Source organism: Pelophylax lessonae, assembly GCF_965119305.1.
Source record: "Pelophylax lessonae genome assembly, chromosome: 4".
Lineage (NCBI taxonomy): Eukaryota > Metazoa > Chordata > Amphibia > Anura > Ranidae > Pelophylax > Pelophylax lessonae.
This window is the reverse complement of record NC_138771.1, coordinates 305,020,279-305,035,169: the sequence shown is the minus strand read 5'-3', so window position 1 is coordinate 305,035,169 and position 14,891 is coordinate 305,020,279. Positions and strand designations below refer to the sequence as shown.

General features: G+C 40.5%; 1 protein-coding gene across 1 annotated transcript in view; it reads right to left on the bottom strand.

Moving 5' to 3' along the window:
- The window catches only part of SLC5A8 (solute carrier family 5 member 8), a 205,381-nt gene that overhangs the window by 148,276 nt on the left and 42,214 nt on the right, over positions 1-14,891 (bottom strand). Inside the window, exon 15 of the mRNA XM_082253567.1 lies at positions 14,157-14,294. Within this exon, the coding sequence (XP_082109693.1) occupies positions 14,157-14,294 (138 nt within the window). The remainder of the gene's footprint in view (positions 1-14,156; positions 14,295-14,891) is intronic.

Here is a 14,891-nt window from a genome sequence, read left to right as displayed (position 1 = left end):
GAACAGGAGTAATTGTTTTAAATGGTTTGCTACATCCAGGTCTCCCGCAACATAATTGTTATGCCCAGTTTTCATTTTAGTGATCCCAATGTATTTTTTTTTTCTATTACTAATGCACTTAGAGAAGGTTTTATCTCCTTTCTTAATAGATTTAACAATTTTCTCCTCTTTCTGTGCTTTGGCAACACTGAAAATGTGTTTGGCCTCCTTTTGTCTATTTTTATACTCTTCTCTGTCAGCTACACCTCCTGTTTCCTTGAATCTTCCATGTGTTGTTTTTTTTTCTCCTTTACAAGCCTACGTACCTCTTTAGTGAATCATATGTGTTTTTTCTTCCATTTAATCATATTAACTTGACATACTGTATAATCTAGTTGCCTCCTTGATGGTAGACTTTAACAGTGCCCACTGATTACTTACTCCTGTCGTTTACCAGGAGTTACCAGGCTAGAAGATAATAGTCTGTGATCTTTTTCTCATTCTGGCCTGTACCCTATAGCAATATAGGGGTATTCTAGATATCCAAAGATCCAGTATGGGCTCCACCATGTGAAAAAACAACAGAGTGAAAGCACTGCATACTCAAACTGGCACATACCTCAGGTCACATATTTGTAATTGGCAAAATGTTGCCACCTCATGGAAACATCTATATGGAATGTTATCTTCACTTATAAAAGGATCAGGTTTTGAGGAAAACATAACTTGGACCGCCCTAAATTATTTCCTTATTGGTCATCTTTTTTTTGAACCGCTAACACTATATGCTCTTTACACATACCTTCTGACCCTAAAATTGCTCTCCTGAGCATCATGTCTGAGGAAGTGGTGTCCCCAGCTTCTAAAGTGTTCCTAATACGATTGCTGTTTATAGCTTGCAAATTGATTACCCAACAATGGTTATCCTCTCACCCTCCGACTATTCTGCATTGGAGGAATGCTGTTAACATTACTTTAAACAGAGAAAAACTAACAACCAACACAGAGGCTGCCCCAAAAAATGTAAACAAATATGGTTTCCCTGATTGTCCTCCACTTCCTTAGCTCCATCTACCTCTATACTTTCCAACCTGTCTTATTAACAGTACCTATTGCATTCCAAGGCAGTTATGTTCTTTTTAAACTGCTTTGTGGTTAAAAAAACAAAAACAAAAAAAAAAACACTGCCCTGGTGTTCTCTTATTTTTTTCATCCTAAAATAATTAACTTTCCCCTTCTTTCATTCTCTGTTTTTACCCACTCTTTATTTTTATTTTTCTTTCTTCTTTCACTCTATCTTTTTTTTATTTTTTCTCTTTCCACTTTCTCCTTCTTTAATTCTTTTTTTTCTTCCTTTCTGTCTTCTTCTCCTGCTTTTCTCTTCTGACATCCCATCATTTGCTTGTTCTCTTCCCCTTTTTCTGTTTGTATCTTCCTTCTTGCTCTTTCACACATTTCTTTATTCCTTTCCTCTATTCCCAATGTCTTGTCTTTTCTATGACCTTTTAATTCTCTCCTCTCTTTCCTTTTCCCTTTCTTTCCTTTTTTTCTTTTTTCAGCTCCCTCTCTTCTCTCCTACATTACTTCTCCCCTCCATCAATTTGTCTCTGCCACTTATTTACCTTCCATTCCTTTTCTTCTTTACACTTCTTCCCATTATTTCCCTCTGCCCTTCACTCTTCTTCTCTTTCTCTCCCATTCATTCACTTCTTTCTTAATTTCCTCTATTTTTCCTTTATCCTCCTCTTCTCTATCCATTTTTTCCCTTTCTTCTATTCTCCCCCTTTCACTAACCTCATTTCTCTTTCTTTCCCTCCTTCACCCTCTCTCCATTGCTTCTCTCTCTTTTTTAAATACCTTTTATGTTCCTTCCTTTGATATTTTATACCTTACATACTCCCATCTTTCCCCCTCTTGTATCTTCAGTTTCTTCTTTACCTGCAACATTTTCATTCCTTTCCACCCTTTCCTTCCTTCTTTCCGTCTCTTCTGTAGTGATAGGCCGAACACCCCCCTTGTTGGGTTCGCACCAGAACATCTCGAACAGGGAAAATGTTCTAGCTAACATGCAAACTTTATTAACCACTTCTGAACAGGAAGGCTTTGCCCCCCCCCCCCCCAAATGACCAGGCCATTTTTTTCGATTCGGCACTGCGGTATTTTAACGGAAAATTGCACGGTCATGCGACGCTGTACCTAAATAAAATTGATGTCCTTTTTTTCCCACAAATAGAGCTTTCTTTTGGTGGTATTTGACCACCTGTGCTATTTTTATTTTTTTGTGCTATAAACAAAAATAGAGCGACATTTTTGAAAAACAAAAAATAAAAATATTTTTCACATTCTGCTGCTATATAACGTTCCCAAAATAAAAAATTAAAAATCAATTTTTTTCATCCTTTTAGGCCAATTTGTATTCTGCTACATATTTTTGGTAAAATAAAAATTGCAATAAGCGTATTTTGATTGGTTTGCGCAAAAGTTATCGCGTCTACAAACTAGGGGAAAGATTTATGTTATTTTTATTTATTTATTTATTTTTTTACTAGTAATGGCGGTGATCTGCGATTATTAGCAGGACTGTGACATTGCAGCGGGCAGATTGGACCCCTAACTGACATTTTTGACACTTTTGGGGGTACCAGTGACATTACTACAGTAATCAGTGCTAAAAATATGCACTGTTATTGTATTAATGACCTTGGCAGGGAAGGGGTTAACCTAGGGGTGATCAAAGGGTTAAGTGTGAGCCTAGGGGAGTGTTAACTAACTGTATGGGGTATGGGCTTGTGAAATGACCACAGAGACCTGTGATCCTATATTTAAGGATCACAGGCACCCTGTGATCATTTCAGGGAGAAGAACTGTCAGCTGTGTTTACAACAACTGACCGTTCTTCTCTCTCAGCATGGAGCGATCGCGAGTGCCCGTTGGTAATCTGTGCCACCGGCCCCATGGATCAGCTTCCCTGCTGCCTAGTGGGGGTGGGAGTGCGCCGCCAGCAGTGCGCGCTTGCCCCCCAGCACCACGCGCACGACCGATGTAGGGCTACGTCTGCTCGCGCAGGAGAGCCAGCCTGCCGCAGTAAATGTGCGGCGGGTGGTCCTAAAGTTGTTAAAGTCTATGGGAGAGGAACATGAAAAATCAAAAGTCCTAACTTTAAAGGCTTTTATGCAGGCTATTTTCATAAAAAGTGTATGGGGACCCAGGACTGCCCTGGAGGACACGTATCAATGCAAACATTTTTTCTTTTAAAATGATCGTTCTTACAGGAGCAGTGATTTTAATAATGCTTGAAGTGAAACAATAAAAAATTAGAATTCCTTTAAATATCGTGCCTGAGGGGTCCCCTTAATGTTCCTGTACAGTGGCACATCTGTACGATGTATGTAGCCTGTTGCAGCAATACTGACACTTCTTAGGGAAAAAATGTCATTTAAACTTGCTCGCGGCTGTAATGTATTGTTGGCTCCTGGCAATACAGATAAAAAAAAAGGAAAAAAAACAGCGTGGCCCCCCCAAAATCCATACCAGACCCTTACCCTTATCCAAGCATGCACTTATAATTAGTGAGCAGTGCCATGCCAAGCTAAACAAGATTTCCCATAGACACCAATGTTAAAGATGGGGGAATAATGCCATGCCAAGCTGACCAAGATTTCCCATAGACACCAATGTTAAAGATATGGAGCAGTTGCATGCCAGGCTGACCAAGATTTCCCATGGATGCCAATGAGTGCTGAAAGCTGAAAATTGGTCTAGGCAGGAAGGGAGTGAAAGTGCCCTGTATTTAAATGGTTAAGGCGAACCCTATGACAGAATTAAAAAATGTCATGGTGTCCCCCCCAAAATCCCCCCCCCCCCCATCTGTTCCTCTCTCTCCCCTCTTTTTTTTTTTTTTTTTCTCTGCCCCCCTTCTCTCCTGCTCCCTTCTACCATATTTTTTAATTTCCCCTTTAATATTTTCTACTCCCCTAACCTTTACCCAAAGCTTCCTGGCACCTGACCTAACTTCCTAATCAAGTTTACCCCTACCATTCCCATATTATTCATCCTTTTCTGCAGTCTCCCAGATCTCTTGCACTTTTTGACACTCTCCCCATATAGAGTTTCAGACTGCTGCCCTCAATATCAATAAATGTGCAAACTGCAGAAGGTTTACACTACACACTTCCTCCCTCCCCCCTCTTCCCCCTAATTCCCTACCTATGGTATTAATATACATTACACTCATAACATTTCACCTCATCCCCTTTCTTAAACTCCTCTTAGTGTTATACTGTACTTGCTTTGTATCAATAACACAGTTACCATAGTTTATACTCTTACTTATGAATCCATTTTTTCTCTTACTACTGTTGTTTGCATTACACGCGGTCGGACGTATCGCCTCCACCCCGTGACACAGTATGATCCCAGATGGGGTGTCTATGGGTGCTAGACAATGCTCCGAACCCCACTCCTTACTTCCTAATGTACCAATCGCAGGAGGGCTCTAGGACCCAGTATCCGTCAGAATAGGAGAAGGGCTCTAGGACCCAGCAACTCTATCAGCCCCTTACCTGGGCCTTTATAAGGAAGCCAGCCCTTCTCTAAGTGCTGTTTGATCTTCAGCTTCTACCAACATCCTGTTTCCTGTTTCCTGTGATTCCTGGTTCCTGACTCGGCTTTTTACACCTCCATCTCCAGCTTACTTCCTGACTTTGACCTCGGCTTGTTTAATGGATCTCCTCTGCCTGCTACCTGTCCAGACCTTGGCTACCACTTGACCTTGTCTCCTCCGCTACCCACCTGGCATCGAACCTCGGCTTGAATCAACCAACCTCTGTCTCAGCGATCCTAAGTACCTGCTTCATCTCACAGGTGCCACCTGCCTGCAGTAACCCCGCAGCACCACAGCGGTATCCCTGAACCCTTTTCTGCAAGCAACTCTGCAGGCGACCTGTGCGACTTTGGGCCTAACTCCTCCTGTCTCATCTCCAGGGGAGTTTGGCACTTAGCTGCAAGGGAAGCCCTCTCTCCATTGGCCTCCAGCACTTGATACCTGATACCTAATTAGTTTGCTTTAATACCATATACCTGTTGTAATTGATCTTGTCTTTTACACCCTCCCAGGTGTTGTTTTGTTTTTCAGACTTATGTACAGCCAATGATATTCACTATTGTTTTTTTTTCTGTTCTCATGCCTAATCCTCAATAAAATATTTGAACAAGAAATTGAGTATGTGAAGAAAATGCATATTCAGAAGTTACATTCAGTGTACACCACATGTCAACCTCATTAGTAGACCTAATGCTATAGACCAGTGATGGCCAACCTTGGCACCCCAGATGTTTTGGAACTACATTTCCCATGATCCTCATGCACTCTGCATGAGGATGCATGTAGTTGAGCATCATGGGAAATGTAGTTCCAAAACATCTGGAGTGCCAAGGTCCCCCATCACTGCTATAGACAGTCAAAGCTAAAAGCAGATTCCCTCTTTCCCTGTAAAAAAAGCTTGGCCCTGTCCTTTCTCTTCCCGAGCCTCCCAATTGGTCATTTAATGTGATGGGAAGCCCTACTAAACAGTAGGGAGGTTTAATAGGTGGGAGGAATGAGGGAACACTTGACTTATACAGGAAGAGTCAAGATTTACATACAACTGCCTACATCTCTGGATCTATTGATTGTTCGGACATATGGGTTCTACTGAAGATAACTTCTGCTTATTATTTTTTAATTACATGTTTTGTAATAATTGCATATTACAACAATTTATTAACAATTATTTAATTGGCATTTAAATATATTAAAAGGAAGGGGTGGGTGCTTTCCAGCAGCCTCCATTAAATTACTAGGAACTCTCCTCATACAGTATCTCACAAAAGTGAGTACACCCCTCACATTTTTGTAAATATTTTATTATATCTTTTCATGTGAAAACACTGAGGAAATGACACTTTGCTACAATGTAAAGTAGTGAGTGTACAGCTTGTATTACAGTGTAAATTTGCTGTCCCCTCAAAATAACTCAACACACAGTCATTAATGTCTAAACGGCAGGCAACAAAAGTGAGTACACCCCTAAGTTAAAATGTCCAAATTGGGCCCAAATAGCCATCCCCTGTGTCATGTGACTCAGTAGTGTCACAAGGTCTCAGGTGTGAATGGGGAGCAGGTGTGTTAAATTTGGTGTTATCGCTCTCACTCTCTCATACTGGCCACTGGAAGTTCAACATGGCACTTCATGGCAAGGAACTCTCTGAGGACCTGAAAAAAAAAGAATTGCTGCTCTACATTGCTCTATAAGAAAATTGCCAAGACCCCGAAACTGAGATGCAGCACAGTGGCCAAGACCATACAGTGGTTTAACTAACAGGACAGGTTCCACTCAGAACAGGCCTCGCCATGGTCAACCAAAGCAGTTGAGTGCACATGCTCAGCGTCATATCCAGAGGTTGCCTTTGGGAAATAGACATATGAGTGCTGCCAGTATTGCTGCAGAGGTTGAAGGGGTGGGGGTCGGGCTGTCAGTGCTCAGACCATATGCCACACACTGCATCAAATTTGTCTGCATGGCTGTATTCCCAGAAGGAAGCCTCTTCTAAAGATGGTGCACAAGAAAGCCCACAAAAAGTTTGCTGAAGACAAGCAGAATAAGGGCCGGTTCACACTCTTGCGAGTGCGGCAATCACATGTAATATCGGAGCGCACTGCTCCTTCATTACATGCGATCAGATGTGCGGATGTGAATTCAGCCATACACTTTGTATGGCTGAAATTTGCACTGCACCCGCACAAAAGACGCACAGGACCCTTTTTTCCAGCCGCATCAGGATCGGATCGCACAGTGGTTCACACTTGTGCGATCCGATCCTGTGCGAACTGTCAGATCACACTGCGATATGCGATCAAACTGGGGGTGTCGTTAACATTTAATTGACACCCCCTGCGTATCGCATATGGCAGTGTGAACTGCCAGATGTGCATTTGCGATGCGGGAACAGGCTGCAAATTCGCAGCCTTTCCGCATAAACTTATTTGGTTCAGATGGTATCAAGCGTTTGTGGTGGCAACCAATTGAGGAATACTAAGACAAGTGTGTCCTGCCTACAGTCAAGCATGGGGGTGGGAGTGTCATGTTCTGGGGCTGCATGAGTGCTGCCAGCACTGGGGGGCTACAGATCATTGAGGGAACCATGAATGCCAACATGTACTGTGACATATTGAAGCAGAGCATGATCCCTTCCCTTCAGAGACTGGGCCTCAGGGCAGTATTTCAACAAGATAGCAATCCCAATCACACCTCCAAGAAGACCAATGCCTTGCTAAAGAAGCTGAGGGTAAAGGTGATGGACTGGCCAAGCATGTCTCCAGACCTAAACCCTATTGAGCATCTGTGGGGCATCCTCAAATGGAAGGTGGAGGAGCAAAAGGTCTCTAACATCCACCAGCTCCGTGATGTTGTCATGGAGGTGTGGAAGAGGACTCCAGTGGCAACCTGTGAAGCTCAGGTGAACTCCATGCCCAAGAGGGTTAAGGCAGTGCTGGAAAATAATGGTGGCCACACAAAATATTGACACTTTGGACCCAATCTGGACATTTCCACTTAGGGGGTGTACTCACTTTTGTTGCCAGCGGTTTAGACATTAATGGCTGTGTGTTGAGTTATTTTGAGAGGACAGCAAATTGACACTGCTATACAAGCTGTACACTCACTACTTTACAGTGTAGCAAAGTGCCATTTCTTCAGTATTGTCACATGAGAAGATATAATAAAATAATTACAAAAATGTAAGGGGTGTACTCACTTTTGTGAGATACGGTATGTGGTACCAAACTACTTTAATGTGTTTGGCTTTAAGTTTGTATGTTATTTGTTCCAGTGTCTAAATAAAATCCAATTTAGCAATGGCAGCAAGGCATCTGCATTTCATTTCAATTCGATTTTTGGATGCAAATTTAATTATTGGAGATTCGAATGTATACGAATCTCCGAATGGACATAGTAACAAAACAAATTTAAAAGAATCAGAAAACAATTTATATAGAGATTAACAAATGCATTTGTTTCATTTGAATAATATCTCATAATGTGATAGTAGTTTGGGCCCATAGGGAAATTAATTTAATTTTCAAATATGTTCAATAATTTGGATTTTGATAACAAATGGATCTGAATTTCGTTCCATCCTGTAATTTGGATGCACATGGCGGCAGTCGATATTGTCAAATCAGCCCATGCAATTTCTCTTGATAGCAAAAGAGAGCAAAGGCGGCGGCACATCCAGCTTAAAATCTTGATATTTATTTATAAATACATGAGCAATGACTAAGCACAGGTGTGTGAAATGCGTCTGCTAAATTGTTCTTTGAACTGAGAGTGCATATCATGTCATTTATTCTCATGGATTTATAAATAAACATCAAGATTTTAAGCTGGATGTGCCGCCGCCTTTGCTCTCTTTTGTCTCCACTCCATGGTTGCGGACCCTGGCAGGCACCCAGCACTCTACAGACAGCTACCTGGTTCCACCTATTGTGGTGTAATTTTTGATGGTCTGCCTTGAGCAGTGCAAACCCTTTTGTTGTAATTTCTCTTGGTAGACTAGCGTCCGAAAAAATATAGAATCCTTCTGATTCAAATCCGACCGATATGATAATATAGCGAAACAAAAAGAAAATTTCCGGCGTACACATGTCTAATGGCAGCCCCAGGTAGGAGAAATTAGGTTTCTTATAATTGAAGAATACAAAAAAAGTAGAAATATAAGTTATACATATTCTAATGTATACATTCAATAAAAGTGGAAATTAAATCAGATAATAAGCTAGGCACATTTCAGAAATCGCTATGACTAGTGGTAAAGCATCCGTCAAGGTAGCCTAAAATGGGAATCACCAAAATAGGAGCCCCACTCGAGAAGGCCTCATGAAGACTATTCACTGAAAGGGGACAAGGTAAGTTTATTTAGATTGCACCACTGCGAGTTGCTAAACATAGTGGGAAGGAAAGAAAATAGAGAAGGATAAAGAAAGAAGGAAAGAGTAAGAAAAGGAAAAATACATAAGAAGAATCTGATTTCTCAAGGAAGTAGGAGTTAAGGGGGGGGAGGGGTAGGGGCTGGGGGGAAATCCATGGGACCTAGCCAGCCATTTAATTATATTGCTGTTTCTGTGGACAGGTTAAAGTGAGAGAAAGGAGTGGTTGAGGTTGATGTGGCTATTATTTTCTAGCCACGGGATCCAAATATTAAGAAATTTAGCATGAGTGTCATTGATTATTGCAGTTAGTTTCCTGTGCACCATAATGGTCATCTTTCTTTGTTTCACCACTGCAAAGTTATTAGTAGGGTATTTCCATGCTTTAGCCTATGTTTGTTTGGCAGCCAAGAACACAAACCTTGCCAATTTTCTTTCACAACTAGCATTTTTTGAAAAAGTTCACCAATAACAGTTCCATATTCTATTATGACTAGGGATGATCGAACGGTTCGGGTCCACCATCGGTTCGGCCCGAACATTGGGTGTTCGAGGTTCGGCCGAATTTAGAACTTTTTGCCCAAAAAGTTCGGAATTCGGCAACCAGAACTGACCAAAATGCAATGGGACAGGAAATGGGCTTTAAAAGCCTGTGATTGGACCAGAACCATTAGTAGAAGCCAATTGAGGGGGCAGAAGAATGCTAGGAATGTGATTGGAGTGACTAGGGGGTCCCTAGACCAATCATTAGTGAATACGCCCCCCAGTATATAAGATAGCCCCCGCCAAATTCCTAGCATTGTTATACTGGACATGGAAGAGAGTGGAAGCAGTTCTGTTAATTTTACTTTAAAAGTGTCATTTAGCATTTATTAGTGTGAGGAAAGGGATATCTAGTGTAGTTAGATTGCTCCTTTACACTTTAGTTAGCTTAAAAAATTTAGTTTCTGTAGGGAAAGTATGAAGTGTCAGGGTGACCGTAATGTAGTGTAGGGTTAACTGACTGCTATAGCAGGGTGACCGAACCCTTCCATACCAGGGTGACCGTAATGTAGTGTAGGGTGAACTGACACTGACTGCTATGGCAGGGTGACCGAACCCTTCCATAGCAGGGTGACCGCAATAGAGAAAAGCTATTTTCTCTTAGCTGACTTTCGTTTCCGTAATATGGCTTCGCCGCCGCCAGCATTTTTGGCTGCAGGCGTTGCTAGTGCTTTTTTGAGCACATGTTTGGAGTCAGAAATGACATCTGAACATGTGTATAGGGGGTATATACACACCCATGTCTGTATATATACACCTGCACATATACAGGTGTGAAAGCAGCAGAAAAAACTACTTGCGCTAATGAAATAATTAACACCAATAGATTTTTGCTCCTATCACACCTATATATGTCTAGGTGTGTCTATACTTATAAGTATGTGTGTATATACACCACTATACACAAGTTCAGATGTTTTGCCTGCCTCCAAAGAACCCAAAAAAATGCCCAAAAAACGCTAACGTCAAAAAAAAAACCACCCAGGTGTGTTGTTGCAGGCATTTTTTGGGGGGTTTTGGAGGCAGGCAAAACATCTGAACTTGTGTATAGTGTACCTGTGAAGTTTCAGCTCTGTAGCATGTCCAGAACCAGAAAAAAAAAGATAATTTTTCATTAGAGCAGGGAACTTGGGACCACACTTTTACACTTATATGATTTTTTTCGGGGGTTCTGGACATGCTACAGAGCTGAAACTTCACAGGTACACCTTTTAAACCCCCAGACACTAAATCACACAAAAAAAGTTCTTAAAAATTGTCATTTTTGATAGATTTTTGATAGAGAGCCAATTATTGAAAAAAAAAAAATAAAAATAAAAAAAAAATAAAAAAATTTGGATTTAGTATCTGGGGGGTGTACCTGTGAAGTTTCAGCTCTGTAGCTTGTCCAGAACCATAAAAAAAAGATAATTTGTATTAGAACACTTTCAGCACAGGAGGTTGTCTTCTCGCTTTTCACACCTTGCAGGTTTAATAGCAGGCGTTTTTTTTTTTGGCCATTTTTTTGGGTTCTTTTGAGGCAGGAAAAACATCTGAACTTGTGTATAGTGCTATATATACCACTATACACAAGTTCAGATGTTTTACCTGCCTCCAAAGAACACAAAAAACTGCCCAAAAAAAACGCTAGCGCCAAAAAAAAAAAACGCCCAGGTGTGTTGTTGAAGGTATTTTTGGGGGGTTTTTGGAGGCAGGCAAAACATCTGAACTTGTGTATACAGTACCACTATACACAAGTTCAGATGTTTTTCCTGACTCCAAAGAACCCAAAAAAATGCCCAAAAAAAAACGCCTGCTATTAAACCGGCAAGGTGTGAAAAGCAAGAAGCCATATTCCAGATCTATAATTGCACAAATACAAACGATCTTCTTTTTTATGGTTCTGGACATGCTACAGAGCTGAAACTTCACAGGTACACTTTTTAGACCCCCCAGATACTAAATCCAAAGAATTTTTTATTTTTTAAAAATTTTTTATTTTTTTTTATTTTTTCAATAATTGGCTCTCTATCAAAAATCTATCAAAAATGACAATTTTTAAGAACTTTTTTTGTGTGATTTTGTGTCTGGGGGGTCTAAAAGGTGTACCTGTGAAGTTTCAGCTCTGTAGCATTTCCAGAACCCCCCAAAAAAATCATATAAGTGTAAAAGCGGGGTCCCACCATCCCTGCTCTACTGAAAAATTATCTTTTTTTTCTGTTTCTGGACATGCTACAGAGCTGAAACTTCACAGGTACACTTTTTAGACCCCCCCAGATACTAAATCCAAAGACATTTTTTAATTTTTTTTTAAATTTTTTAAATAATTGACTCTCTATCAAAAATGACAATTTTTAAGAACTTTAAAATAAGTGTACAAGTGGGGTCCCAAGTTCCCTGCTCTAATGAAAAATTATATTTTTTTCTGGTTCTGGACATGCTACAGAGCTGAAACTTTACAGGAACACTTTTTAGACCCCCCAGATACTAAATCCAAAGAAATTTTTTTTTTTTTTTTTTTTTTTTTTTAATTTTTTAAATAATTGGCTCTCTATCAAAAATGACAATTTTTAAGAACTTTAAAATAAGTGTAAAAGTGGGGTCCCAAGTTCCCTGCTCTAATGAAAAATTATCTTTTTTTCTGGTTCTGGACATGCTACAGAGCTGAAACTTTACAGGTACACTTTTTAGACCCCCCCATATACTAAATCCAAAGTCAAAACCAAAAAATCTCTCTCTTTTTTTTTTTTTTTAATTTTTTCAATAATTGGCTTTTTTATCAAAAATGACAATTTTTAAGAACTTTTTTTTTGTGTGATTAACCACTTTACCACCGGAGGATTTTGCTGTCTTCCGTCCAGGCCACTTTTTGCGATTCGGCGCTGTGCGACTTCAACTGACAATTGCGCGGTCGTGCGACGCCGTACCCAAACGAAATTTACGTCCTTTTTTTCCCACAAACAGAGCTTTCTTTTGGTGGTATTTGATCACCTGTGCGATTTTTACTTTTTGCGCTATAAACAAAAAAAGAGCGTTTATTTTGAAAAAATAACAATATTTTTAACATTTTTTTATATGAAATTCCCCCCAAAAAAGATGTAAAAACCAATTTTTTTAAAAAAATTTCGCCAATTTGTTTTATGCTACATATGTTTGGTAAAAAAAATCGCAATAAGCGTATTTTGATTGGTTTGCGCAAAAGTTATTGCGTTTACTAACAAAGGGAAAGATTTCTGTGATTTTTGGTGTTTTTTTTTTAACGCGTAATGGCGGCGATCTGCGATTTTTTTTGCGGGACTGCGACATTGCGGCGGACAGATCGGACCCTTGACTGACATTTTTGACACTTTTGGGGGTACCAGTGACATTACTGCAGTAATCAGTGCTATATATATGCACTGTTACTGTAAAAATGACACTGGCAGGGAAGGGGTTAATTTTATTGGAGAGGGAGGGGTTAATGTATGCCTGGTGCTTACTGACGTGTAGGGGGGGGGGGGGGGTGACTGTGTGAGTCATGGACAGATCGGATGTCCAGCTATGCTGAACAGTCCGATCTGTCACTCCCTGTCACTATGGAGATCCGCCCGCTGTGTTTACACACAGCGGGCGGATCTCCAGACTCGATCCCCGACGATCGGGTAAGAGCAGCGGTGATCGCCGCTGCTCCTCCCCTGGCCCGACTCCCACTGTGAATGAAAACAGCGGGAGCGAGCCTCCGGCGGCGCGCAAGCGCCGCCCAGAAGGGGGAGTGTCCAACGACGTTAATACTACGTCGCTGGACGATAGCGAACCACTCTGCCGCAGTAGTATTACTGTGAGCGGTTCTAAAGTGGTTAATAGTCCCTGGGGCATGACCCAGAACCCTAGGCACTTTTTAGGGGCATTTATTGGGTTTTAGGGCTTTAAAATGGTGTATTTTGATTACCGAAGTTCGGGTCCATTGATTTCAATGGGGTTCTGAAATCCGGGCCGAACTTTCGGGTAGTTCGGATGTTCTGGCCGAACCTAACTTTTCAAAAGTTCGATCATCCCTAATTATGACTGGTTTCCCTTAATTCACCAATAACAGTTCCATATTCTATTATGACTGGTTTCCCCTAATTCACCAATAACAGTTCCATATTCTATTATGACTGGTTTCCCTTAATTCACCAATAACAGTTCCATATTCTATTATGACTGGTTTCCCTTAATTCACCAATAACAGTTCCATATTATATTATGACTGGTTTCCCTTAATTCACCAATAACAGTTCCATATTCTATTATGACTGGTTTCCCTTAAAGGACCATCTCAGAAGCTAACCGATGACAGCTCCGCAAAGACACAAGCACAACAAAGCACATTTATATCTTATTTATAAAAGTAAATAGGGATAAAATACATAAAAAACATAGAGAACAAGTCAAGCTACAATTTATAAAATGTACAGCAAAAATCCAAAGCTCTGATATGAATGATTTCCCTGAGTCAATATATTTGCAGTTCTGGCAGCACTGCTGCCTCTGAACACTTTCTATACAAAACCAGTTCTATAAATTTCATATATACACAAATATTCTTCTGGAGCAAGTGTAACAATACACATGAATATTCAGTGTGTAGTTCAACATCAATTGCTGTGCCATAAAAATAATTTTCTTCTTTTGTTCACACACTGCAGAGCACAGCTTGGGGTGAAAGTCAAGGATTAACACCATTCATCTTCTCATTTTTCTCTGTGTTATACATTTCCATATGATTGAATGCAGGGTTGTCCATTCCTTTATCCTCGTGGAGATCAGTATCTTGACGTTTCCAGTTAAGCATTTCAACTTTTTCTTTCTGCAGAAAGTTATGTATAGACAAAATGAACACATACAATCCATAAAAACAATAAACATTCCTCTCTTTAATTTTCTCACAGGAAAAAAATATAAAATATTAACTTTTTGAAGAGAATCAATCACAAGTTATACAAGAATTTTATCATTAAAACTTAAAAGGTAACTTTCTAAATTAGAATAATAAACATGTTACACGTATTTGCTCTGTGCAACTGTATTGCACAGAGTGGCCCCAAACCTCCTCCTCTGGGGTCCCCTGCTGGTGATCTTGGCTTCTCCTCTCAAAGCACTTGCAATGGGGTGCAAATGTGCTGGCTCAATCCCAAGCTGTGCTGTGTGCGCCCATAGACACACCAAGCGGGGCTCAGGCCCACCCCCTCTCTCTTTCCCCACAGCATTTGATTGAGTCAGTCCCTGTGAGTAGACGGAGAGGATAGAGAAGAAATGCAGCCATGCACAGCACTGGATGGATTGAGGACTCAGGTTAGTAGGACTCACAAGTTGTAAAATGTTTTTACCTTAATGCAAGGAATGCAGTAAGGTTAAAAATGTTTTAGCCTTTGAACCACTTTAAAGTTTTTCTAAAGACTTAGGC